This window comes from Canariomyces notabilis (assembly GCF_033297395.1).
Source record: "Canariomyces notabilis strain CBS 508.74 unplaced genomic scaffold N656scaffold_25, whole genome shotgun sequence".
NCBI lineage: Eukaryota > Fungi > Ascomycota > Sordariomycetes > Sordariales > Chaetomiaceae > Canariomyces > Canariomyces notabilis.
The window spans coordinates 73539-98718 of record NW_027041847.1 but is presented as its reverse complement, the minus strand read 5'-3'; the positions used below and the strand labels follow the sequence as shown (position 1 = coordinate 98718).

General features: G+C 53.8%; 10 protein-coding genes across 10 annotated transcripts; 4 read left to right on the top strand and 6 right to left on the bottom strand.

Annotated features, from left to right (window-relative positions):
* Positions 1-2810: 2810 nt before the first annotated feature.
* On the bottom strand, positions 2811-4225 carry N656DRAFT_336240 (uncharacterized protein). Its single transcript, XM_064809287.1, has 3 exons — positions 4085-4225; positions 3927-4015; positions 2811-3877 (listed from the first exon to the last, which is right to left on the bottom strand). The coding sequence occupies exons 1-3, from the start codon at positions 4102-4104 to the stop codon at positions 3144-3146; spliced, it is 843 nt and encodes a 280-aa protein (XP_064666973.1). The 5' UTR covers positions 4105-4225; the 3' UTR covers positions 2811-3143.
* Positions 4226-4770: 545 nt separating this feature from the next.
* Positions 4771-5163, bottom strand: N656DRAFT_800917 (uncharacterized protein; the record flags this gene model as incomplete). Its single annotated transcript, XM_064818054.1, has 1 exon — positions 4771-5163. One exon carries the CDS (start codon positions 5161-5163, stop codon positions 4771-4773), a length of 393 nt encoding a protein of 130 aa, XP_064666972.1.
* A 2042-nt stretch (positions 5164-7205) lies between these two features.
* N656DRAFT_716029 (carbon-sulfur lyase-like protein) lies at positions 7206-8035 on the bottom strand (the record flags this gene model as incomplete). Its single annotated transcript, XM_064812100.1, has 3 exons — positions 7206-7286; positions 7393-7601; positions 7915-8035. 3 exons carry the CDS (start codon positions 8033-8035, stop codon positions 7206-7208), a joined length of 411 nt encoding a protein of 136 aa, XP_064666971.1.
* A 1518-nt stretch (positions 8036-9553) lies between these two features.
* Positions 9554-11353, bottom strand: N656DRAFT_715972 (uncharacterized protein; the record flags this gene model as incomplete). Its single annotated transcript, XM_064812094.1, has 2 exons — positions 9554-10834; positions 10895-11353. 2 exons carry the CDS (start codon positions 11351-11353, stop codon positions 9554-9556), a joined length of 1740 nt encoding a protein of 579 aa, XP_064666970.1.
* A 395-nt stretch (positions 11354-11748) lies between these two features.
* N656DRAFT_759466 (MBF1-domain-containing protein) lies at positions 11749-12967 on the top strand. The gene is made up of 2 exons (XM_064813196.1): positions 11749-12257; positions 12320-12967. The coding sequence occupies exons 1-2, from the start codon at positions 12093-12095 to the stop codon at positions 12638-12640; spliced, it is 486 nt and encodes a 161-aa protein (XP_064666969.1). The 5' UTR covers positions 11749-12092; the 3' UTR covers positions 12641-12967.
* Positions 12968-12976: 9 nt separating this feature from the next.
* Positions 12977-14858, bottom strand: N656DRAFT_782955 (uncharacterized protein). Its single transcript, XM_064815859.1, has one exon. The coding sequence runs from the start codon at positions 14737-14739 to the stop codon at positions 13234-13236; it is 1506 nt and encodes a 501-aa protein (XP_064666968.1). The 5' UTR covers positions 14740-14858; the 3' UTR covers positions 12977-13233.
* A 583-nt stretch (positions 14859-15441) lies between these two features.
* On the top strand, positions 15442-17079 carry N656DRAFT_782954 (alpha/beta-hydrolase). Its single transcript, XM_064815858.1, has 3 exons — positions 15442-15763; positions 15834-16542; positions 16596-17079. Exons 1-3 carry the CDS (start codon positions 15593-15595, stop codon positions 16688-16690), a joined length of 975 nt encoding a protein of 324 aa, XP_064666967.1. The 5' UTR covers positions 15442-15592; the 3' UTR covers positions 16691-17079.
* Positions 16853-17918, bottom strand: N656DRAFT_770993 (quinone oxidoreductase putative; the record flags this gene model as incomplete). Its single annotated transcript, XM_064813816.1, has 2 exons — positions 16853-17835; positions 17894-17918. The coding sequence occupies 2 exons, from the start codon at positions 17916-17918 to the stop codon at positions 16853-16855; spliced, it is 1008 nt and encodes a 335-aa protein (XP_064666966.1).
* A 1603-nt stretch (positions 17919-19521) lies between these two features.
* Positions 19522-20550, top strand: N656DRAFT_335698 (uncharacterized protein). The gene is made up of 3 exons (XM_064809285.1): positions 19522-19778; positions 19891-19979; positions 20039-20550. Exons 1-3 carry the CDS (start codon positions 19635-19637, stop codon positions 20235-20237), a joined length of 432 nt encoding a protein of 143 aa, XP_064666965.1. The 5' UTR covers positions 19522-19634; the 3' UTR covers positions 20238-20550.
* A 1668-nt stretch (positions 20551-22218) lies between these two features.
* N656DRAFT_335885 (acetyl-CoA synthetase-like protein) lies at positions 22219-24863 on the top strand. The gene is made up of 6 exons (XM_064809286.1): positions 22219-22708; positions 22774-23017; positions 23089-23347; positions 23408-23925; positions 23984-24198; positions 24263-24863. The coding sequence occupies exons 1-6, from the start codon at positions 22333-22335 to the stop codon at positions 24754-24756; spliced, it is 2106 nt and encodes a 701-aa protein (XP_064666964.1). The 5' UTR covers positions 22219-22332; the 3' UTR covers positions 24757-24863.
* Positions 24864-25180: the final 317 nt, after the last annotated feature.

Here is a 25180-nt window from a genome sequence, read left to right as displayed (position 1 = left end):
GGGCTCCCTACGACTTCCGGGCTCCCTACGACTTCCGGGCTCCCGGATTCTTTATAGCTCCAGGGCTCCCAACTACTCCGGGCTTACGGGCTCCTGGGCTCTCAGTCGCCCTACAGTTCCTACACTTTCGAGCCATTGGCCACTTCCAGGCTCTGAACTGATATGTTAAGGAGGAAGAAAAGAAAAAGGAGAAAAGAAGAGAACGATCGCTAGAAATACTTCTCCCAGGACTCGGAATTCGCAAACTGTTTTTCCAGACCAATGAAAAATCCAAGCGTTTATCTTAACAGCTCTGTACCCTGTAAATGTTAAGTTGTTAAAGTGGAGTCTGCACTAACAATTAGCTAGCAGCAGCCCCTGTTTTACAGCCAACTTGACTAACAGATTACCTGCGCGAATTTTCGACCGTTCTCTAGGCTCAGAGAATAGAGACGTACGGATACTCCGTACGGTATACAGTAAGGACATGCTTTGACAAACGCTTCTTGAGCAGATCTGTCGGACCCTCTAATTTTGCTCCATTTGACATGAACAACTATGTTGTCAGCGATCTCAAATCTCGTTCATGACAAGGTCACTACCAAAATACCATTGAAGGTAGGGAGTTGATGGCGATGCCGCCTGTCATGTCCTCGGCCCGCCAAGATTTCAAGGCAGTTCCGTACCCAACTCCATATGTTCATATAGGGTACCGCTAATACTCACTCGTAGGAAGAAACGCTAACCTGTTCCAGCTAGCGACATCTGGATTTTGCGTGACTGCTCTGCCAAGCTCTCTACGGCTCTCAGATCCTCTCTCAGTTTCAATTCGACAACCACGATAAAAAGTGGGTAAAGGCATACTTTGGTTGGCTGTCATTCAATGGTTGGAGGTATGGCTGCAGTAGCGCCGATTCTAGCGTTTCTTCCTAACGAGTAAGTATTGGCCGTATATATACCCGTTGGCCCGAGCTTCTTCCATTAACGGGCCACTGTCAAGACAGTTGGCTATAAAATCCAGGGACAGGACAAAATCCAGGGACAGTTAGTGCAATATATAGGACTCCCATACTAAAGACTAACATTTCAACGATAGAGTAACCTGCATCTCGAGTATTATTGTACTTCTGGAAAAACAAAGATAACCGTTAGATCCGCCTTGAAGAGGCGACTTGAATGATACCTATTTTGATAGGTTGTATTCTATTTCTCTAGAGTTTTTGGGGGAAGTTGCCGAGTCATGGTGCAAATCTTGTGTTCTTGTACGACTTACACGACTTCGAGATGCAGGCAAGAACGCCACTTTTGCACCAAGATTCGGCAGAAACTCTAGAGTCTGGGATGCACCCTACTATTATAGGTGTCATTCGAATTGCCTCTTCAAGGCGAATCTAATGGTCATGTTCGTTTTCTTGGAAGTGCGGTATTCGGGTCTGCGATTGGATACAACTGCTCAGCCTGTTAGTCTTTGTATGGGAATCCCATACATTGCGCTAACTGTCCCTGGATTTTGTCCCGTCCCTGGATTTTGTCCCGTCCCTGGATTTTGTAGCCAACTGTCTTGACAGTGGCCCCTTAATGGAAGAAGCTCGGGCCAACGGGTATGTTGTCAGTGGAGGCGCTCAGGGTGCCGTTTGCGTTTGCAGGCAGATGCTATTTTCTACCCTACCAAGTATCAAGCAATTAGAGTAAAGCCGCTTGATCGACTTCAAGTTGATGTGCCTCGATTTTTTCCTAAGTACAATACCTGGTAGTTGCACTTGGTACCTTTCAGGTAGCTTACTTGCTCCGGCTTTGACGGGAAGAAGGAAGAAATCCTCCTTCACAGATCAAGGGAGTCTGAGATCGGATGTGGAGTAGAAGTGCCTCTAAACGATTGCTGGGCTATCGTGTCCGGCAATGACCCTGAATCGACGCGTATAGGTGCATGTTTTGAAATCAAGGGCCATGCCCATAGCGATATTGAAAGTTTGGCTTCCCAGACAGTTGATCTCCGTTGCATGTGGAGGAAGGTAAGGTAGGTATGTAGTAGCTTTATTGGAGTTGCAAAGTAACAGGAGATAGTATGGGAAAACAGATGAGGATTTCTCAAAGTAACGTTATTTATAGCCACGGATGTGGACAGGCTTAACAGCAAAAGTCTGAAGTAAGGAGATGTCGAGACTTGCCCGCCATGATGGTCTGCAGTGGACGATGCTCGGCATATGTATTAGGAACTTGACATCAAGTTCTCTGACGTGAAGCTAGTCAAAGTCATATCTACATTTATATAGATAGCTCCACTCTTACGAGGACTCTAGTGTTGTAGCGAGAGCTTGTAAAGGTTTTCAACAAGGAAGCCAGGAGCGTTCCAGAAGTAAGGTATTGAGTATGCCATTGCCATCATATATAGGTGTCTCTCTTCACTATAAGCGTAGCATTTCAAGCCATCTCTCTGTATTATGCAAAGTCAAACGGCCAAAACAGCTGGCACCAATCCTACTAATTTGTCTGATTTGATAGAAACAGAACGTGAGTTTGTCGCCATTGCTATCGTCCCATCCAGGGCTTTTCTCATCATATACATGTATCCACCGTGACCAGTCGTCTCTAAGAGAAAGCTGAAATTTCTCGTTCTCATTCTATTACCATTTGAGTACTACCATCTAATCGTAGCCGTTGTTGACTGAGTCATATGTCCATATTGGGGATGCCCAGGGCAGTGCTCCATTAGTATTTACGTAGGTCAGACACCGACAATTCTAAACCCAGGCTCCGGGAATCCTGAACGCCTCTTCGTTAAAGTCTCCGTCTACATTAGACGACGCGCCATTTTCTTCCTTCGCCGCTTTCTCTTCTCCCCTGTCGGCGTGGTTATCATCTTCCAGGGACCCCTCTGACAATTCCCAGAATTGGCGAAGAATGGGCTTGTATTCTAAAAAAGAAAATAGGCCCCTGGCGAAGGGGAAGTAATCAGTATCACGGTTCCTCTCTTCAATATTCCCATTTCGAACCCAGTCGATACGGATTACCCCGTTCGGTAACACCGCCATCCCGGCGATCTTCTGGTTGAGTAGGTCTGGCGGCCACCCCGTTGTGCGCCATAGTTCCTGCTCTCGGTGGAAATACTCTCGTAGGCCGATGCCCTCCTCCTCCAAAATCTGGAGCCATTTTCTTGCAGCCTTTCAAAGATCACGATCCTCAAGCTCATGATCCCAATCTAATCCTAGGCCCGCGAACCTGAACCAAGGGGGCCTGATCTCAAGCCTAGGTCTGTCCCAATATTTGGCCTCTTCAGGATTGCTCCAATATCCAGACTCAAAATAATGACTGCGGTGTGCTAGAATGAGCTGAAGAGGCGTTAGAGGAGTGCAGGGTGTTGTCGCATGTAGGTCTGGCCTAGCTCGAACGACACTCCGTAGCAGTGCTTCCTGTGTGCAATAGCGACTCTTAACTTTGGATACCAGGACAGACCGAACAGACTTGTGTAAGACGATATGTAAAAGGGTATATCCGCTTTTGGCAGGCTGATGTACCATATGTTGGGTATTCGGGGAGTTAACGAGTAATCGGATGTAATCTAGCTCCCAATTATTGGGGCGCGGACTAAAGAGTGGAACATGTGTCGAGAGAATGTTAGCCCACAGTGGTTGCCGTACGTATTCCATTTGGAGCTCGGCGGCTGTCAACTGTGAGATGAGGCACGAGAAGAAGTTGGGCGATCCGCAATACGTTTCCAAAAGGTTGTTGCCCAAGCTGTCTTTGTCCAGGAGGTCGAAGTTTTCGCCTTCCGACATGTAGGCGCCAGATATCATAGTACCAATTTGGGGAACCGTCGTAGCTCGCTTCAAAGTATTTGGTGTGTCGAAAGCGCGCATACACCCACCCAGAGTACGCGAATTCTTGCAACGGTGTACGTCTTGCGCTTCGTTAGCAGTGTTTGGGACGCATTGTATACGGCAACTTGCCCTTTAATGTTGGACCCTGCGTTTGCATCTGCTCCATTTTCCACAAGGAAGCGTACCATTTGGCTACCTTTTCGGCCTGGTGTAAACGCCTTTAGAGCGTGCTAGAAGGATTCGCAGCGTTAGATCGGTGGACTACTCAGTCTCTGAAGAAAACCCACGTGTAAGAGAGTACACCCATCCTCGTCAATATCGAAGGGCGAGGCCTTCCCTTCTCGAAACAATCGTTGAACTGCTGGTATATCGCCTTTTCTGCAAAGCTTGAAAATGGGAGAACGGGAAGGAAGTATAGGAATGCTCCTAATAGAGTACTCCCAGCCTGTATAGATTCTTGTCATCCGAAACTGGTAGCGACGGGAAGTAGCCACGTCGGGAGCTGAACAGTGATACGAGTTTCATCCACTCCTTTCTGGCTGTCTGCTTGATGGCCATGGATACTCGCCAGTCGTGTGGTTTTCATAGTCCTCCTGATCTCCACCGATCCGATATACGTCCTTTCCGAGCGCATCGCGTGTCGAGTTCCGAGACCAAGGCCAATCGTACTGTGCTCCTCTGCCATGTGTTGCCGGGCCTCGACATCAGCGCTACCAGCGAGGCTTTGATTGTCAAGTTGTTGAATGGATTCTTGGTCCAGCGTACGAATTTGGGTGAGTTGGCTGAGCGTTTGAATGGCGTTCTTGACTTCAGCCATCTGCTTGCGTTGCATTTCCCACTCATGCCTACCAGCGTTACTGGAGACTTCATCAGTATGGCGAACTAGACAATCTGACGTTCAAGCCTGACAATCTAAGATGGCACTCACTGATAAAAGACCTGATTAGCCAACATCAGAGTGGTTTTCGCAGCTTCAATCTGTCTGCGAAATCGAGCTATCTTCTCGCCTCTCATCCATTCTCAGCGCGGCCTTCAACGGCCCCAGTCTCGTGCTTCCGGCCATATCAGTGCTGATGTCTCCCAGAAGCGTCCGCAGGACATTGTTGCTTGCCCAGCACAGGCGCAGGCTTTTCGTCACGGCGGCTTCGTACGCCGGCAGGCAGAAACTCTTGCCCCGTATGCTTTGCTCCATATCTTGCAGCACCAGGCTCAGGACCTCGATCTCATCAAGCCCGACACGGATCTCGCCTGGGCATTCTTTCACTGCGTCACAGAAATCCTTGAGTCTTTGGATGGTTTCCGTCAGCTGTATGGCCAAAGACGCGACGCTCAACCCGCCGGCTACAACGGCGAAGATTTCGGCCATAGCTCCGGTCGGGTAAAGAATGATAAAGAGAGTACCAGTAATTTCAAAGTCAAACCGAGTTAAGATCACCTGTGACTTACTTGGAGCTATTAGTTGTCAGTGGGAAGGAGTGAGTCTGGAAACGGCGGTCTAGCGGCGCTTTACTGGTTTTCTATTCGGCCAGAACTCCAAAGCACTGATGTGGCTGTGTAGCTGTAAGGCGTCTTGACATTGGTTTGATGTCGAGGGTTGTCTGAGCTGATTGGATGGTAATTGCTTATAGTGGCAGCTTCAGGGCAGGAAGTAGGCATCCCGGGCTGTTGGCTGCATCGCCTTGCGGCAAGGCTCCGAGTCACTGGGCAACCGTCCCAACAAGTTGAACCACTGCAGAACCGGGTGCATTTTGTCAAAGATTCGATCCAAGTTAACTCTGCCCATAAATGTCCCAACTGGAAAGGACTGACGGCTTCCAGATTTGTAATCACAAAGGTGCTCTTGGCACCACCGCCATAATCCCGAACCATAAGTACCCTAAGTACCTTAGACGAACACCACTGGCAGAGAGACTACCTACTTGCGATGCTGGCCTCGGTCTTCCCTCGAATCGACCAGGTGGGTGAGACAGTCATTGAGAGACAAGATCTAGCAAATGAATCTCAGCATCCGCATTATCAAGATCCTTGACATCGCGGTACGCTCAGTCTTGCCGGGTGGCAACTGAACTGAGCTCTGTCGTGATCTGGACGGACTGATGTTCTGTGTCAATTGCGGCAAAGGCGGCATGAAACACCACGGCCTATAGTCTCGTGACCCGTCTCTACTTCCTGCCCAAGCCAGCATGCGACTACCCATAAGGCGGCATGCAGTGCGGTTCCAAACAAGTTAAAAAGGGGGCCTTGCCGCTTCTAGGCAGAGAAAGCTCATGATGTCGCCGGTATACCAGCCATTAGCCACCCCCTCTCGAGTCGTCCGGGTCTCGGAATACATAGGTGAAAGACGGGAAACTGGAGCTCATCCGGAGCAGCATCTCTTCACCCTTCTCCCGTCGACCTCCTACCTCAACTCCACGCTATGAGGCGAGACCCGCCGATTTTTCTGTGAACTAGGGAGGATCGACGGGCAGCAAGGCTTTCACCAGGGCTCACACGCCCCTTTTCTCCCAAGCTGAGGTAAGATTTGCCCTAGCTCTCCCACCGGACAAACCAAACCCGAGAGAGCGAAAAAGGCATATGCACCGGCTCCTTCAGAAGTTCACTCCCTTCCCCTTCTGCCTACCTAGGTAGCTAAGCTTCCTCGCGCTGCACGGCCTGGGCTTGCGCTCGGAGCAGGACCTGGCCTACTCATCATCAGGGCTATCGGCGGCGTCGAGCTCGCTGCGGCGTACAGACTCTCCCGGCCGAGTTTGCCGACGTCTTTGTCGGCGCCCGCGAGCGTGTCAGCGCCTACCCGACCACAGGCGCCATGGCGCTGTCCGACGGCCGCCAGCCTCTACGGCTTCACCGCCCCGCCGCGTAAGGTAGCCAGGGGCGTGGGCGCATCACGGGTGAGGTTCTTCAGGCTACCGCCAGCGTGCTGTACACCGCCCCGTCAGCGTCGGCATCGTCATCGTCTTCGTTGTTGTTACCTACGGGATCGCTGGGCGGCGATGCCGCCACTGCGCCAGGTAGGGTGGGGACGGGAAGGGCGAACTTGGAAGGGCAGGTTGGTCTTGGACTCCCGGTAGCTGGGATAGGGGTGACGATGGGTGTTGTGTTGGTGTAAGGATATACATATAGAATGTATATCTAGAGGTCGTATTGCTGGAATCTGTTAGGAAGCTAGCCAAGAATGATTGTTTTCCGCCGTGAAAGAGCCTGGCACTGCAACATTCGTCAAATCGGTTGAACGTGCCGCTTAATTGGATCCATTCTCAACCTCGATACTATCCCCTGGAAACAGGTTCAACCCTTGGCTAGCTCTTGTCCAGCTCCTTGGACAGCGTATACTCCTGATATGATCCCTGAGACAACAGACCCCCCTGGGTCTCCCCCCTTAGCCCAAACTAACCAACCCCAAACGACACCTCACTGAGGCATATGCTCAAACGGCTTGGCCAGCTTCTCCTGGCAAAACGGCAGCTTGCTGACAGTCCAGATCTCGGTATCCTGCGGTCCCCAACCAGCCCACCGTCAGCCTCATCTTTCCCATCCCTTGAATCTCACAAAACAAAAGAAAAGCGGGGGACAAAAGAAGAAGGGAGGAACGACATACCGGCTTCAAGCCCTTCTTAATCTCCATATCAAGGGAGCCGCCCTTGAGGGCGATGATTTCGGGCGCCGCGCTCGGCTCGTGCGCAATGGGCGAGCCACACTCGCTGCAGAACCACCGATATACGGCGTTGCCGCTGTCGGCCGTGCCCTCGTATTTCTTGAGCGGGCCGTCGACGGTCAGCTTGTCCTTTGGTACGACACAGACCAGGGCTGTTATTGTTTTGCTGTTAGCTTGCTGATGATTTTCCCTGTGTGGGGATGTGTGATGGGTGACGTCGTGCCGCGGTGAGCTTGATGTAATTGTAAGTGCCCTCCCCAGCCCCTATTCCTCCGCCCCCACTTTCGAAAGGGGCTGTAAAGTAATGTATTCAACCCGGAGAGTTGTAGTCAAGGAAAGGGAACTATAAGTGGAAAGTCGGACGAAGAGGAGGAGGTTCCCGGTCTTATGTCCGGTGCTTCCAGAAGGGCAGGCAACGCCTGGGGGCATGAGATTCCAACTACAAGTCGGGAGTAGAGCGCTTACAGTAGGTCGAGCCGGACTGGCGCTGGCAGTCGTCGCAATGGTCGTAGCCGGTGAGGACTGGCTTGTCAACATCGACCTTGTAGGTCACGGCCTTGCAGAGACAGTGGCCCGTCAGAGGCATCTTGGGTGTATAATATGTGGGCTTTAGGTATACGACGATGGTGTCAATGGGGGTGAAACGGAGTTTAGGGGGCTGACGGTGCCTGCTCGAGACGGGAGACGTGGGAAACTGAAGCCGAGTAAAAGTAGATCTCTAAGTGCGGTATGGCAGCAGTGAGATCGGATTTCAGGGTTGGGGAGACCTTTGTTTAAATACAAAGGCCCGGTCAACTTTCCTTGGTTTGTGCGAGGGCCGGGGATTGGCCTCCTTGACAGGGCGGCATATCAAGGCACGCACGAGATAGGCAGGCGCTGGACTGAATGTACAAGAGGCAAGTGCGAACCGGGAGCTCAGTAAGACGAGTACATACTGTACCTTGGTCACGGATCCACGCGCAGTTGCGGGAAGATAACATCAGGACTGGCTTGTAAGTGGATCCGGATTCGTTGCACGAGCTTTGTTTCGATCATCCAGCCGGGACACAATGAAAGCGGCGGGATCCATCAGACTGGAAGCTCCTCCCCGGCAGTTCTTTGCGTAGAACCTAAGGTCAAGCAGAGCCATCAACATTGTAGAGCAATATGTACTCCGTTTCCGGTAGTTTCTCATTGGGACGTCGATGTCCAGCGTCTCCAGAATCCGAGGCTCGAAGCTTCCACGAGCTGCCGTGTACGAGGATACCAGCGTATTAATTACGGCGGCGTATGCAGTTGCAGTATCCGGAGCTGCCATCTTCCCACAGTTCCGGGTGGTGGGCTTCGACTCTCGGGAGATCAAACAGAATTGGAGGCAAGGTACCTAGAATCGCGGTGTAACCTGTGAGATAAGTGGTGATGGTACTTGGATCCCAAAGCTGCACGTCGTAGTGGCCCCGCGCGGGGCAGGTTATTTGTCACGGTCCCCACACATTGCCCCTCCTTTGACCACATTTGACCACAAGAATGTCGTTGCCATCACGAACTAATGTCGAGTATTTGGAATTCTCAAATGCTGCGGCTGCATGGCGCGGAGTCGGCGAAGTGCATAGAAATGAAATGATCAGCGAGCAGAATCCGAGAGCCTGCGGACACATGGAAGGGATACTCCGAGATGTATTCTTTCTTTTCTTACATATCAATAATCTTTTTGAACCACATTTCCTACCCTCAAGTGCATGGCCACAGCAACAGATTGACCGTACTACACGGTACCATGCTTCCAGAACCTCCAATGCCGACCCGGCACGGAATGCCGGGCCCCTCCAGAATTTAGTCTTCGATCCGATCCGTTCAGAACACTTCTGCTTGCCGGGCCTGGCGGCAGATCCAAAGGGTTTCGAGGTTGGTCCCGGATTTTGGAATCCAGCTGAGAAACCGGGCCGGTTCTGAATCCTAAGCTGTGACATCGAAGGGCTGTAAGTCCGACAGAGGTATATGGCGTCGGCCCAATTTCCCCCGGTTCAGGAAATCCCAATGTCATATCGTGTTCCGGTTCATCCGCTCATGCGCCCCTTGGACGGAATGTTATCACCGGCCACGAGCCGATCTGTTTTGGCGACGACTAAGCCACTAGAGACGCTAGCCGAAACAATCGTTGGACGCTGACAGACGGCGCGACACCGGCCAGCATTCTCTCTGCTAAGAACAGTTTCAGAACGCAGCGTTGATAAGCTGCCCGGCTGCACGGAGGCTCGTGTGCAATGACATAGACATCCATCGCGGACCTCCCGGAGTCCTGATTGTCGGTCGTTTGGGCTTTCGTCGCTACTGAATTGGATGTCAATGGTCGAACGATCCGCTCGGGTCGAACGCGGAGGTTCCCTATAATCCTTAAGTAAATGTCTCCGCCAGAAGCGGTTGGCTCAACAACCGCAGAGAGCTTGTTCAAAGCAAATGTTGGCAACAAATCGGGGTGGGATACCCAGATGGTGCGGCTCTCATTGAGCTCGCAGGAAAAAGCATCGAGGTCATCCAGATAATGGATAAACCTCTTGTAAAAGACAGGGGTCAGTACCCTGAATTCGAGCTCCGGCGCGCATTCCGGTCTGTCTTGGACAGGTGATGAGAGCATCAGCTGGGTTGTGTCCTGGACAAGACCGCTGGCGATGTACCTCACTTTGAGGGGCGTAGCAGATTGCTCGACAAGATGCTGTAAGTACCGCCTGAAGATGCCTTCCAAATGTTGCTCTGTCTTGTCCGCTTTACGGCTGATGGTGTCTTTCAGTGGCTCTGGCCTGTACCACATATGAAGTCTGTGCCGGTAGAAGAGAGAAAAGGCCTCCTTGAGGACCCGCGGAAACGCGAGAAAGCAGTCCCACCACCATGACAACAGAAATATGACCTTTTGACCCGGCGTCATGTCGCAAGGGTCAACAGCAGCGCCATCCGAAGACAATCTGGCCACCATCTTGCAGTGTCCCTTTGACGACTTCAGCTTGATCGTGATGGAGATCGCACCCCTGCCTTGCATAAAAGGGTACAGGGGATCGGACGCTGTCAGTGTGTACGAGCCCTTGCGGGAATTGAAAGGCGATACATGAAAATCTTTCGGCCATGACTGCTTTAGCACGGCCCAAGGGGAGCCGGTCTGTTCGGAGCGGCGAGTCTGCGTTGGTTCAATGTCTTGCTGGTTTGGCGAATGGTCGATAGGCTCGTCTATGTCATCCCGAGTCAAAAAGTACATTCTTCGCTCATCGAATGTGTTATTGACCTCCAGGATCATGGCAGCCAGACACTTGTCAGCATCATACAGATACCAGAACGAGACCGGGTTGTGGTGGTAGCCGAGGACACGTGCTGCCGTGACCAGATAGGCGTACGGGTACGCTGCCGGGTCGGCTTCCTGAAAAATAACTATCAGCAAACGAACAATCCGTTGATCTAGCAGGTGAGCTGGAATTACTTGTGTTCGCAGGTATTCATCCAGCTTTCCCCGCAAGCCAAGCTCGGGCTTACCACGCTCCAGGTAGTCGGCGGCATCGATGCTGAACCAAGCTCTCGGCATCCGAGGGGCGAAAGAAAGCAATGAGGAAAGGTCCGGTCCGACTCGGCCAAGGACCGAAACTAACCCTCCAGCATTCCCCTCAAATCCGACAGGGACGCCTACTGTAAGATAGGAATAGGAGAATGAATGCTTTTTTGGAAACAAACGGGTATGAGATAGCAGGCATGGAAATAGCAGGACCTTGCCTGGGCCACTCCATTGTGCTTGCTCGGCTTTTGCCAGCGTCGGCCGCACAATCTGAAAGACGATGATGAAGAAGATGATGATGACGGCGGCTGCCTTAACCCCATCTTGGGACAGAAAGCAGCCAGAAATAATAGGAAGACCCAAAAGAGCGCCAATAATGCTGTAGAACATAGCGGAATACATGGCGACGACGAGGCCGTCAGATGGGCTTGGGGTACCAGCTGACGGCCGCCGTTGAGATCCTCATATATTTGGCAGTTGAACAGGCAAATACATGGACGATGAAGGAGAAAGAGAACCACCTACCGGCGCGGTCCGCTAGCAAGTTCTATATGCTGCGGGAGACCTGCCAAGAAAGCACCTTGATGGATGGTGATGATTGAAGTCCCGGGTGCGTGCAACAGGTTTGCTGTTGCCGGACAGAAAAAGGTTCGAAATGCAAGTGCATTTTTTGTAGGGAAGCACAAAGTCGGCGAAACCGATCAGCCAATCGAGCTTTGTTAAGCCTCTGTTCCAGCCTCTGTTACCCCACAGCTCCATTGTGGCGTTGCCAAGGACGTTCGCCGCTCGAGTCACTGCCTGGGTTCGACGGCCACCCATAACATTCCGCCGACTCCATAAGTCATCGTCCCAACTGTCAGGGTACTGACTAGCCGAAACCAACCTTCAACAACGCGGCAAAACCATTCCTCTGTTTCCGCTTATAACTTTTTCTTTGCCTGCGCCTCCCGCAGTATATAACAGAGCAGGCCAAGCAATTTGCGTCGTTTCTTTCTTCTCCTTACGCCGGTTCCTTCCTTTCACCGACCAACAACGCACTCAACAGTTACGCAAGAGTCAGCCCCGCCCTGCGCTTAAATCACTCTCGAAAACACACTCCCCGCTTCAAACCCATCAAAAATCCGTCAAGATGTCTGCGTGGGATACCGCCGAGGTCAAGATCGGCAAGAATGTGCGTAGCGGTGGCGCTCCGCGCGAGACGGTTGTGCGCAGCCAGTCGGCGCTCAACGCGGCCAAGAGGTCTGGCGCTGCAATCGTCACAGAGAAGAAGTATGCCGTGGGCAACTCTGCTTCGGTACGTTTCTCGCTATCCCTTTTTGATTTCTATGACCGACAAAATACTAACATTTTAACCAGAAACCCGCCGTAGAAGGCCAGCGTCTCACCATGGTAGACCGGGCCGACGACATCGTCAAGCCCAAGACGGTCGGCATCGAGGTGGGCAAGGCGATCCAGAAGGCCCGGAACGAGTACGCCAACGCCCAAGGCGGCAAGGGCATCACGCAGAAGGAGCTCGCGACAAAGTGCAACACGACACCCACCATCGTGGCCGCCTTTGAGCGCGGCGACGCGGCGCCCGACCAAAAGGTGCTCAGCGCCATGGAGCGCGTGCTCAACGTCAAGCTGCGCGGAAGTGACATTGGCAAGCCCAAGTTTGAGAAGAAGGACAAGAAATGAGTTGGGTGATTTCTGTCAAAGGAAGACTGGGTGATGGATCTGATTCCGCGTTGATAGAGCCTGCGCTACCAAGCCAATGGGGCGTTGCCGCGTCCTGGGTGATTTGCTCTGCCCTGATACTGGACGTGGGTGGTGATGGGAGGGACTCAACAGCAGCAAGGGATAAGCTGCTGTACGATGGACGACGGTCGGGATTACGAGGGTGCGCTCTCATGGCTTTGGGTTGATTTTAGCGAGGGCTCAGGGCTCAAAGTGCATATGCTTCTGAGGTGGCGTTTGCACAACACGGGGCCGTCTCGGTCTTGCGATTAGAACTTGTTAGAAGGCAAAATAGACCTTATTCTCTCTCTCTTTGTTCTACACACTCTCCGGTTCGCAAGGCCTTCCTGCTCTGTGCTGATGCCCACGGATCTCAGGTCCTATTACAAACACAATGCTAACAATGCTCATCCCCAGCGCCACCAACTCCGGCCAGACAACCAAGCGGCAAGCGCAACACAACCTGGTTCCTCGCTCCCAATCCAATGACCAGCCCCATACCCTACTCATCGCAGACATACCCAACCGCGTACATACACACCCCTTGAACCGGCCTATTCACCCAACAAGACCTTAACCCTCTCCTCCACCTCGGCCTTGCTAGGCTGAAACGCCGGCTGGACAACGACGTTCTCCTTGCCGGCGACGGTGACGACCCGCAGCCATTGGGGGGCCACCTCGGCCGCGAGGAGCCGCACGCACGCCGCGCCGTCCTCGTGCGAGACGGGCGTCCGCGACGAGTCCCGCAGCCGCACCTGCAGCGCCGCCATGGTGAAGGCCATGCGCGCCTGTGCCGCCGTCGCCTTGCACAGCATCCCGATCACGGCCGCCACGTCCGCGGCCCGCTGCAGCGCTGCCCGCCGCTGCAGTTCCGCCGGCGTAGGCCCGCCGGTCCCCGCGGTCTGGGACTGGGATTTGAGCCGGATCCGGTCAAGTACGGATAGTTTGGGGCCGTCGCTCGGGGGGGCATTGTTGGTGGTGTTGACTGCGTTGGTTGTGTTGGTGGCCGGCGGTGAGGCTTTGGCCGTTCCCTTTTCTTGTCTCTTGAGGGCGATGCTGGTTTTCAGCTCGTCGATCGTCTGCTGATTTTTGAGGACCCTGCTGCTCTTGGCGAGTGAAGGGCAGGGCTTGACGGCTGCTTTGGGGAGAGTGGCTATGAACAGTGTGGTGCTTGCGCTCGGTTGTTCGCGACGGCTAAGCCAGAGTGTGCGCAAATTGGCTTCAAAGTCCATGTTGAGCTTGTGCTCTCGCAGAGGACCTGATTCGGCATTGGGATGGAACTCGACGCAGATCTTGCCGCGGCCGTAGTCCGAGAGGAAGAAGGGCGAGTTGAGCTGCTGTTGCTGCGCCCTGTCGCTCTTGACCGGAGTCCAACTAAGAACGCCAACCAGCCGCTGGATGTCGTCCAGTGTGACCTGCCGCTTGCCCCAGGTGCGAGTGACGCTCGAGAAGATGGTGCGCAGGTCAATCGGTGAGTTTGTGCCGAGGTGCGCATACTGCATGCTCAGCGTCTTGAGGAAGGCCGCGTGCAAATCAAGGAGATCCAGGAGCTCCAGGGGAAGATCAAAGTCATTTTTTGGAGACCTTCTGTCGACGGTGGTTTTGGTCCGCTTGCACACAGGTGACTGGAGATTCAGGCGCTCAAGCAGAACCTCAGCCTGCGTAGTGTCGTCTGCTTCAAACTGGCGCTTCCGATTGCAGGACGGGGTCGGCGCAACGCGGCTAGGTGTCAGGGGCACGTTCTCCGAGTCGGCAAACGTAACCCTCTTCTTCTTCCCGGATACAGGAGTGGCAGGTTCAGCTCGCAGGGCTCCAGGTTTGTGGCACGGCTTCTTTGAAGTGGGCTCTACGCCGGTCTCGACCTTCCTCTTTCTCGACGTGAGGACGATCTCGACGGAGGAAGTGCGGCCGGCAGCGTCCGAAGCCTTCTTGCTCGATTCCTTCCCAATCTGTAGTTTCGAGGCCGAGGCGAAGCTGTCGATAGTTGAGGCAGGTAGCTTGGAGGAGGAGGACAGTTTCCCGCGAGGGGTTCGCGTTCTGCGGGCAAGTACACCAGGCATCGTGACTGCTCTTCTTACAACTTGGCGATGAATTGGAAGTCACAAACGATGGTTTAACAGTTCCCAGAAGCAATCATACAGTTGACGAGGAAAGTACCGAGTGCCGAAGCAGGTGATGGTGCGGGTGGTTGCTAAAAAGCAAGATCATGTTATGGCAGGGGTTGACGGTCGCGACGCGCCGACGCGTTAAGTGGGTTGTGACGCGAAGCGCGTTCCTAAACGAGATGACCCCAAGCTCCACAACCACGCATTTGGCCGTCCTCTGTCATCCAATTGAACGCCAATCGCCTGGATACGGCGAGGAATCGCAGTGGATGGACTGCTAGCCAAACATCATTCACAGTACTTTGATTCCGAGGCAGTAAACTCTGACAACGCAATGCCAGTTCACCATGTTCAAGTAGTGTCTTTGAACTCCCGGTGTCAATGCCTGGATTGCAGAGCAGCTTGCAGAGGTCCATTAACACGCCAATAGGCCACATACATCTCGATGTAAAAAGCATTCGAGGGCAGTTTCAAGACTAGAGCAAGCGTTACAATTTATGAAAGCAGTTCATTCTGTATCCGACATGGCAAGTTCTGGCTCAACATGAGATCATGTAGGCATCCATGCAGTAATCAACCCTAACCCGCACCCTCGTTCCGAGATAGGATAGCGGGGCACGGCGTAGCGTGTTACGGAGGGGCTCTTTGATTGAGGCACAGCTTCCTTTGGAGCTCCAACACTTCGAGGCCTGGTCAGCCTCTCTTCATCTTCAGACAGCGTTCCAGTGCGGCCCTGAAGGTGCCATTCCAAAATTTTCTCACCACCGCTGCACGACAGAAGTTGATCATCTTAGTCAACCCATCTACCATGGCCGACCCAGAGGTAGCTGCCAAAGCTCCCGAGAGCGATGCCCAGGCGACTGCGCCTACCTCCAGCGAGACTCCCCAACCGCCCATGGGCGAGCACTGCACGTCGAACAGACCAACACCAGTTGGGCAGGCCTCAACAGGCGAGATTACCAAGCTCAATGACGTAGATGTCAGTTCCTCTGGCTGCCTCTGCCCTCCTCTCCTTGCCGCTCTCTGACATCATCCCTTTGTCCATCCAGGTCTACATCTCCAAGCCCCCCGACTACCCCCACACTCCCTCCCGCCTCCTCCTGCTCCTGACGCCCGGCACGGGGCTGCACAGCGTCAACAACCAGATCCAAGCCGACCGCTTCGCAAGCGAGGGCTACGTGGTGGTGATGCCGGACCTGTTCGCGGGGGATCCGGCGCCCAACAGCAGCACGGCGGCCGAGGTGGCGGCCGAGGCCAGCAACGAGACGCCGTCGCTGCTCGACACATTCAAGATCAAGGCGGCCGAGGCGGCCAAGTCGTTCCTGATCGACATGTGGCTGGCGCGGCACACCGAGGAGAAGGTTCTGCCCATCCTGCACCGTGTGCTCGACGCCTGCCGCGACGAGTTCGCCGACGCAATCTCCCAAGGCGGCGGCGCCTACGCAGTCGGGTACTGCTTTGGCGCCCGCTACGTGATTCTCCTCGCTGCGCAGCGGCCTGCCTCTTCCACGAGAGGAGGAGGAGGGGATGAGGAGGCTGCCAAGCCAAACACGGAAGGCCCGTATATCAAGGCTGGCGCGCTCGCGCATCCTACTTTGGTGTCCAAGGGGGACTTTGTCGGGTTGAAGGCGCCGGTCAGTGTGGTTTCGGTAGAGAATGACCCCCTGTTTCCGGATGAGGTTAGGATTGCTGGGGAGGATTATATGAGCGCGAATGGGGTTGAGCACGAGGTGCAGGTTTACCCAGGGGTACCACACGGTGAGTTATTAGCTGATCCTGGGCTGTGGAAAGAATGACTGACGACGGGATAGGATTCGCCGTTGTGGGGGAATACGAGGATCCGAACATCAAGAGTGCGCAAGCGACTGCGTTTGATCAGATGCTGAAATGGATTCAGGAGCATTGAGTGGAAGCCGGACATTCACTCTTAAGGCGTTTGGGTTGGGATGGGATTTGGCTTGTTCAAAGACTTTTTCTGCAGGCGGCAGTTGCCATACGTTGCTGTTGCGTATCACTGTTTTTCCCCTTTTCCATATCAAGCTCGTTTTTGAGGGCTGGTCGGGCAGCCCTATGAGATTGTGGATACAATCTTGCCCGTTGTCTTGTTCTGCTCAAGGAGCTTATGCGCCTGCACAATCTCTTCCCATGGCAAGACGGTATCGATCAGGATCTTCAGCTCCCCGCTGTCAAACTTGGGCAGGTACTCCTCCAAACGGTCCCTCAGCTTACCCTGGTATTCCTCATCACGACTCCTCAAGGTGCTACCCTCGACGCGCGCCCGCTTGTAGAGTAGTTTCCCGACATCCACCTTGTCGGCAACAGAACCGCCCATCAAGCCCAGTATACAGATTCGGCCATCGCGGGCTACCACGTCGAGGTTTTTCTGGAAGTAACTGCCACCGACAAAGTCGACGATGAGATCCACCCCTTTTCCATCCGTCTTCTTCAGGATCTCCTGCACCCAGTCCTGCTCCTTGTAGTTGAACGCGGCTGTGGCCCCGAGCTCGCGCTCCACAAAGGCACACTTCTCGGCCGTGCCCGCTGTAGCAAAAATGGCGCTCGCCCCGGCCTGGCGTGACAGCTGAATGCCGGCAATCGAAACGCCCGAGGCGCCGGCATGCCAAAGGATGCTCTTACCCCGGGTGATGCCCAGCACCAGGTGCAGCGCCTGGGTGGCGGTGATCCACGTCTCGGGCACGCCCGCGGCCTGCTCGAAGCTGAGGTGGGCGGGCTTGTGGAGGAGCATCTTGGTGGACACGGCAATGTACTCGGCGTAGGCGCCGCCGTAGGCCAGGCCGAACACCTCGTCGCCGAGCCGGAACGAGCCGTGGTCGCCGGGCCCAAAGGACTCGATGGTTCCGCTAAACTCAACGCCTAGCGTGCTGGGCGCTTGGGGAGGCACGGGGTAGTTCCCCTCTCGCTGGATCAGGTCCATGCGGTTCAGGCCAAAGGCTTTGACCTTGACGAGCGCCTGGCCGTTGCCCGGTTGAGGTTTGGGAGTCGCATCATTGATGAAGAGCGCGTCCGCAGGGCCTTTTCCGCCCTTGATTTCTGCATTGTACTGCGTCAGTCAGTGCAGGAGAAGGGGGGGTGAGCTAAACCAGCTTACCAACGGCTCTCATTACACCTGCCATTTTGTCCACATGCGTTTTTCAGGAGATGCCGAAGACGCTGGGAAAGCAGAATAATCTTTACAACCGACCCTGTCTCATTTGTATCAATTCAAGAGAGTCGACGGCATGCGACTCGGCATTAGCGGGGTGTGTTGAATGCGATGCATCCAATGACGTCTTTGCTGGTGCATTCGAGAAGCCGAGAAACCGAGCCTGGCCGAGTTTATATTTTTGGGAGTTTCCATGACTGCCATCTGATGAATCATGAATGATCAGTTAGATTCGTTCTTCCGGAATCCCTACGAAATGCCATGATGAGAGCAAGTCAGATAAGCCCATGGCGTTTACGTTTTCTATATGTATGTACAATCCTTCCCGTCACTGTTAGGAGCAGATTACACGATAGAACGTACATACTCGCCGGACATGGTGCGGATATAATAGGTAGGGGCTTGTGCCACGCCTTCCAGAGAAATGCATGGGACGCGAGATCACTTCATCCGCACCTTATCCAAGTTGCGGATGATAGGTTTTGTCTCTTGGGCCGTGGCTGCTCGTGTTCGTCTTCTCGGGATGGGATACAATAACAAGAGGCAGCATCATGGATGCAAATGGAAATTGATATCGTAACCAGTACGAAGTATGTCGGTCGCCACCAGTCGTCGACAACCAAAGTCCAGATATATCTGAAAGGAGCACATGCAGCTCGGATATTTGAATCTGCAGTAATACTTCGTATCGCGAACTTAAAAGGGCATGTCACCCTCTTAAGAACCTCTAATATCTCCGATTTGTACGGAGTAAGGTATGAAGGTTCGGACAATCAACGAGATCCCAATCATTGGAATCATTTTTGTGATCCTTCCGCGGTCCTTCTTAGCGGGCTGGTCAGTCAACGCCGGTTGGACAGCACACATGCCACTTCATTTCCCCATTACGGGGCGCCATCCCGGCCCATCTGCAGGTACCGTGACACCCTGGCGCCACCCATTCCGCGCCTGTCAGGTACCAGGCACGAATGTTTTCATCTTGACATTTACCTGGTACTAACGATGCCAAATGGCCAAGAGCATTATTCGGTTCTACCTCATATCGTGTTCTCATATCAACATGCATTTACGTTGATTTGAGCCGAGTTGAGCTGCATTGACACTGATTAGTGTCATGAATGAATCTGAGAAATGTCGTTAACGTTGCATCCATTGGTAAAGTTATCATGTGCTTGCATCGCTGGGCGTTCTGCTCAGATCCATTGCGACCCCTGCAAGGCTCATGGGGGAAACCAGGTGTGAGCCAGGTAATTATTCCTCCTATTCTAGGCCCCCAGCAGGCTCTTGGGCGTTCCCTGTTGGTTGTCGCGCTGTCAACACCGGTCCACACCCCCTTTTCAGCCACCCTTGCACCGCGAGCTTGATTTGATCGATTTCGGATGGACGCGTTGGAGCGGCAGCGCAGGAGGAAAATTAGCTGGGCGGCACCATTCAACATGGGATGACCCATCAGGATTGTAGCGTAGCCTTGGTAATATAAGAACAAGAGTTCCGCTCCCACACCCACGCTTGTCTTTCCTCCCTCTCTCCTCACCCACACGCTCTCTAAACAACCCTGACTTTTTAGTCAATTCCACTCGTTTTCAACGACATTCAGAGCTCTCGCGCCTCGCAGACCTTTGCAAACCCCTCCAAACGAATATACTCCTAGAGTACATATTCTTAATACCCGAACAAATCAGTCAAAATGAAGTTCACCGCTGCCGTCCTTGCCCTCGCCGCCGGCGCCTCGGCCTTCAAGAACGTGACCTACACCACCGAGGTTGTCACGGCCGTCACCACCTTCTGCCCTGTTGCCACTGAGGTTGAGGTTGGCGGCTCGACCTACACTGTCACCGAGGTACGACGACAGAGTCTCCCCACAACCGGAACGGCTGAAATGCCAACGTCCGAAATCAAAAATGATAATTCGAACGCCCTCGCTAACTTGTCACTCCCCACAGGCCACCACCCTGACCATCACCAACTGCCCGGGCGGCTGCACCGTTGTGCGCCCGATCACCACCGTCTCGTCAGTGATCTGCCACTCCTGGTGAGCGTTTTACAAGCGTCACGCAAGATCCCAGAGTAAACTAACATTTTTGTTTCAAGCACCAGTGCCCCGGTCTACAGCAACACCACCACGGGCGCCCCCGTGCCCCCTAAGCCCACCCTCACCTCGTCGGTCGGCACCGTCTCCCAGCCCGCCCCGACCAAGTCCGCGCTCCCCACCGCCGGTGCCGGCAAGGCTGCTGCCCTCTCTGGCGGCGCCCTCGCTGGTCTCCTTGGCCTGGCTGCTTTCGCTCTCTAAATTCCCACGTCCCGTCTGTCGGCTCGTAATGTTTAATTCCGCGTCATGATGGGATTATGGGAGGGTGTGCGAGGGTAGTGTTGTGGAGGATTGGTGGAAGTGTTGGATGGCCTTGACTGCTTCTTTGGTAGTAAGGTTTGGGTTCGCAGAGTCCCTGCTCCGGAGGCGGACAGGTATTCATGCAATCGTTTGACTTTGGGGATTTCGTGAGGAGGATTTCAGTTCCTATGCTCATGTATGGGAATTGTTTCTCTTGCATGGCCTCGGGGTTCTTTTCGAATCGGAAGTGTTCATAGGACAAATATTAACGCTTTCAATTCGCCTTCATTCCTCGCTCGCACGATGATCTCTCATTCTCAATAATGTTGACACTTGAATGCTGTTAATGCTCCAGTTGGGACTTGGTATGGTGAACCTCAGTCACATCCCCCATACCGCATTATCTCGCGACATAGGAAAATTGCTTGTGGGGCTGACAGTAGCCATGGAGCCAATTGAAGCATTGCTATTCGACGACTCTGCGGTATTCTTGGTCCAAGCTTAAACTTCAAGAAGCTTCAATTGGTCCCAGGGCTACTGTCAGACCCATAAGCATTTTTCCTATGTGGCGAGATAATGCGGTACTATGATGTGTCTGCCCTCTGCTCTACCCAAGACATGGAATTGTACGGAGTATTTCAACCCTTTCTCCCCGGTTTTTGATGGCATAAATACAACAGAAAGGCAGCATATTCTCATCGATTGATGATCATAGTTCCGTTCAATACTCTCGACCTGGTTACTGAAGGCACCGCGAGCGCCAAGGTTCCCAGCGGCCTGGCTATACTACACACTTCGTCCAGCGGTGTCACTTCTACAAGCGCCCACGCGCAGTTCACCACGCCTCATGTCCTTTCCCCTATTTTAACTACCGTCCTTCGTATGAGGTTACGCTTATCTCTCCTACGGACCGGAAGCCTTCCCGGCAAGGTTAACATTAATGCAGGATGCGCGGTGTGATTGTAACCCAATTCCGACGCGACCACGCGCAAGATTGCCACACTCGAACAGCTCTTCGCTGATAAAATTGTGTGGGTGCATTCGTCCAAAAAGCGCCGATAGTTTAGCAGCGCTAATTACTGCAAGGTACGAGTGTGCCATGCGCCGCCGGGCGATATGCAAGCGAGATTTGGGATCAAAGATCCATGCACGCGTTGTTGAGGGGAGGTGAGGTCTGGCCTTCCAGGGGTTTTAAACACTTCTCGGCGTTGTTCTCGGCGCCAAGGGCATTTGTTTGTCCCACGGAGGATTTCACGGCCGAGAAGGATCGAGTTTGGGCCCAGTTGCCCGGAGTTCGTCATCCGTGTGCGTGCCTGCGAGAGCGTCTGATTTTTTTGACCATGAGTGCCCGATCAGAGGCTCTTATTAAGTATTAACAACTGTTTGTTGCCTCCCAAAGTAATATGTATTGTGCACGAGTTGCGAATTTTCCTTCATAACCTACGCGTGCCTCTCTGCCTACAATGACTTGTCAGGTAGGCTTCATGGGACATCGTTTCTTATTTATTTCGCGCCCTCTTTCCGGTATGATGTGGTATCCACAGGCTGCCTCTCCCCATGGGGAAGGAACGTGGGGAAGCGGATCTTGCAACTTTAACGTTAGGATTTCTGCCAAAGAAGCACTTTTGCTGCTTGATGATCATGGATTCCATGTCTCCATCCCAAGCTCCCGTCTTAGCGCTTCTATGGACTTTCGCCTGAGTGAAAGAACGATACAGAGCCCCGGTTCCGTATTTGTACGGAGTATGTACGATACAGAAACCCAGGTCGCCAAATGGCCAGTTGCTTTTCCCGCGCCGATCCCCCGTAGCCGGACCAGCCCGAACATGTCGGGGTAACGGAATGCGGGGACAAACGGCTTCGGCGACAAGGCCGAGGATGCACAGTACTGCTCATCTGTACGACAAATGTGAGCAAGGGTTCGGAGACTTATAGATGAAAACCCAGTGAAAGATTTCAACACAACACCAAGTCCGCTAGTCGAATACTCGGTCCTTCGGCCACCGTCCCACAACCGAAACTCTTTAGAGTTCCCTGTACATTACATGATTTAGGTATGGGCCACCCACAGGACCAGGTCCAACACTACTCCCTCACAGATCCCGAAGGGTTCTGGGGCCACCAGGCGGAGCAATTGCACTGGCACAAGAAGCCGTCGGCGGTGCTCGCGCGGACAAGCAAGAAGCTCAAGAGCGGTGTCTCGCATGACCATTGGGCATGGTTTCCCGACGGCGAGATATCAACATGCTACAACTGCGTTGATCGCCATGTGCTCGCCGGCCGCGGCGATGCCCCTGCCATTCTCTACGACAGCCCCGTCACCAACACCAAGCAGCGCATCACGTACAAGCAGCTGCTGGACGAGGTTGAGGTCTTTGCTGCTGCCCTGCGGCAAGAGGGCGTCAAGAAGGGGGATGTCGTGCTTGTCTACAGTAAGCCTTCAGTTGCCCATCTGCCATCAATAGCAAGTAAAGATCTAGTTGCTGACAACGCCCAGTGCCCATGATCCCCGCCGCCTTGATCGGCATCTTGGCGGTCAACCGTCTTGGCGCCATTCATGCCGTCGTCTTTGGAGGTTTTGCCTCCGGTGCCCTAGCTCAACGGATCGAAGCGTCACGTCCTGTAGCCATCCTCACGGCATCGTGCGGGATCGAGGGCACCAAGGCGCCCGTCAGCTACCGCGGCTTTGTGGAAGAGGCCATCCGCATCTCATCCTGGAAGCCACCCCGGACCATCATCTGGTCGGTATCCTTACCACCTTTTCTTTGGCAGTCGTACGTTGCGGACATTGGCGTGACTGACAAAGAAATAGGCAGCGCGACCAACTACTCTGGAGACCCACCCTCAAGACAGAGGGCCAGAGGAAGTGGCAGCACCTCGTCAAGAGCGTCCGGGCTCGCGGCTTCAGGGCCGAGTGCGTGCCCGTCAAGTCGACAGACCCCATCTACATCATCTACACCAGCGGCACAACCGGCCTACCAAAGGGCGTGCTGAGAGAGTCGGGCGGCCATGCGGTTGGTCTGCACATGTCAATCTCCTACCTCTTTGGTATTCATGGGCCAGGCGACGTGGTGAGTTGACACCTTGCCCGGCGCTGTTGTTAATCCTGCTCGACTGATAGAACAGTGCAGATGGGCTGCTTTAGCGACATTGGCTGGGTCGTCTCGCACAGCTACACGCTCTACGGGCCTCTCCTCGCCGGCGCAGCCACTGTGCTTTACGAAGGCAAGCCCGTCGGTACCCCGGACGCATCCGCCTTTTGGCGTCTCGTGGAGGAATACAAGATCAACAGCATGTTTACCGCGCCAACCGCGCTGCGGGCAATTCGAAAGGACGACCCGGATAACTCGCATCTTACCCGCATAGGAGAGCGCGGTGGTTTGAGGAGCCTCAGGGCCTTGTTCCTCGCCGGTGAGCGGTCCGAACCGGCCATCATCACCATGTACCAAGATCTGCTGGGTAAATATGGTGCAAAGAACGGCTGTCATGTTGTGGATAACTGGTGGTCGTCGGAATCCGGCTCGCCTATTTCTGGCATTGCCATGGTGCCGCACGCTGGTAAGGATAGAAGAACGGCCGTGAGAGACCACCCGCCATTGCCTATCAAGCCTGGCAGTGCTGGAAAGGCCATGCCGGGGTTTGACGTGAGGTGAGTATATTCAGGGCCTTTTGTCCCCGTCAAGTTCAACGCTGATGTGATCGGCCAGGGTTGTTGACGACGAGGGCAACGAACTCCCCCGCGGTAAGATGGGCAACATTGTGTTAGCCCTCCCGCTGGCGCCCACCGCATTTCGCACATTATGGGAAGACGAAGAGAGGTTCTACAAAGGCTACCTCAAGCGCTTTGGCGGTAGGTGGCTAGATACCGGCGATGCCGGCTGGATCGATGAGAACGGCTACATCCACATCATGGCGCGGTCAGGTAAATCCCCCGCCCCCTTTTTGCCCCCCTTTGTAATGCATAAAACAAGCTAACATAACCCCAGACGACATAATCAACGTCGCCGCCCACCGTCTCAGCACGGGCACCCTCGAGCAGGCCATCACCTCACACCCTCTGGTAACAGAAGCCAGCGTAGTCGGCATGCCCGACGCGCTCAAGGGCCACCTGCCCTTTGCCTTTATCACCACTACCGCCACCACCACGCCGATCCCGGACGACGAGAAGCTCTTCTCGGAAATCCAGAGCCTCGTCCGCTCCCAGGTCGGCCCCATCGCCAGCCTGGGCGGCATGATTCGGGGCAGGGGGATGATTCCCAAGACCAGGTCGGGGAAGACGCTGAGAAGAGTGCTCCGCGAGCTGATTGAGAATGCGGTGCAGGGAGAGTTCGACAAGCCTGTTAGTGTGCCGTCGACGGTGGAGGATGCTGGTGTGGTTGACGTGGCGAGGCGGAAGGTGAGGGAGTACTTTGAGAAGAGGAGGAACGGTGGGGTGGCTGGTGGAGGACACCGGGATGTTGAGGCGAAGGCGAAGCTGTGATTAGGGGGTGGTTCAAGTTGTGCGTGCTAGGGGTGTTGGAGTTGGAGTTGTTCCTCTTTCCTCGTCTAAAGCATCTTTGAAGGGTTGCTTGAAGAGCCAAAGGACAACATGGGGTGACCATGGAAAGCTACCTATCCTGGGTTCTTCTGACTAAGCCTACTACTAGGTGTGGCGGTTTCGTTTTGTTTGTCTGTTGTCATAATGTCAACAAAGCTAATACCAGTAGACAGCTAGGTGTAAGTTGATCGCGACCTCAGGCCGGCGGCGAATTACTCTCTTGGTTTGTCCAGACCTAGCAAGGAGACTTGAACCGCGTTGATGGGTTGTTGTTGTCATTTCAACGCCATAAACTAAAAAAAAAATAACTGTTGCCCCTGGCTTTGCATCGGACCCCGAGTATGCTCGCATTCCAAGCTGGAAGACA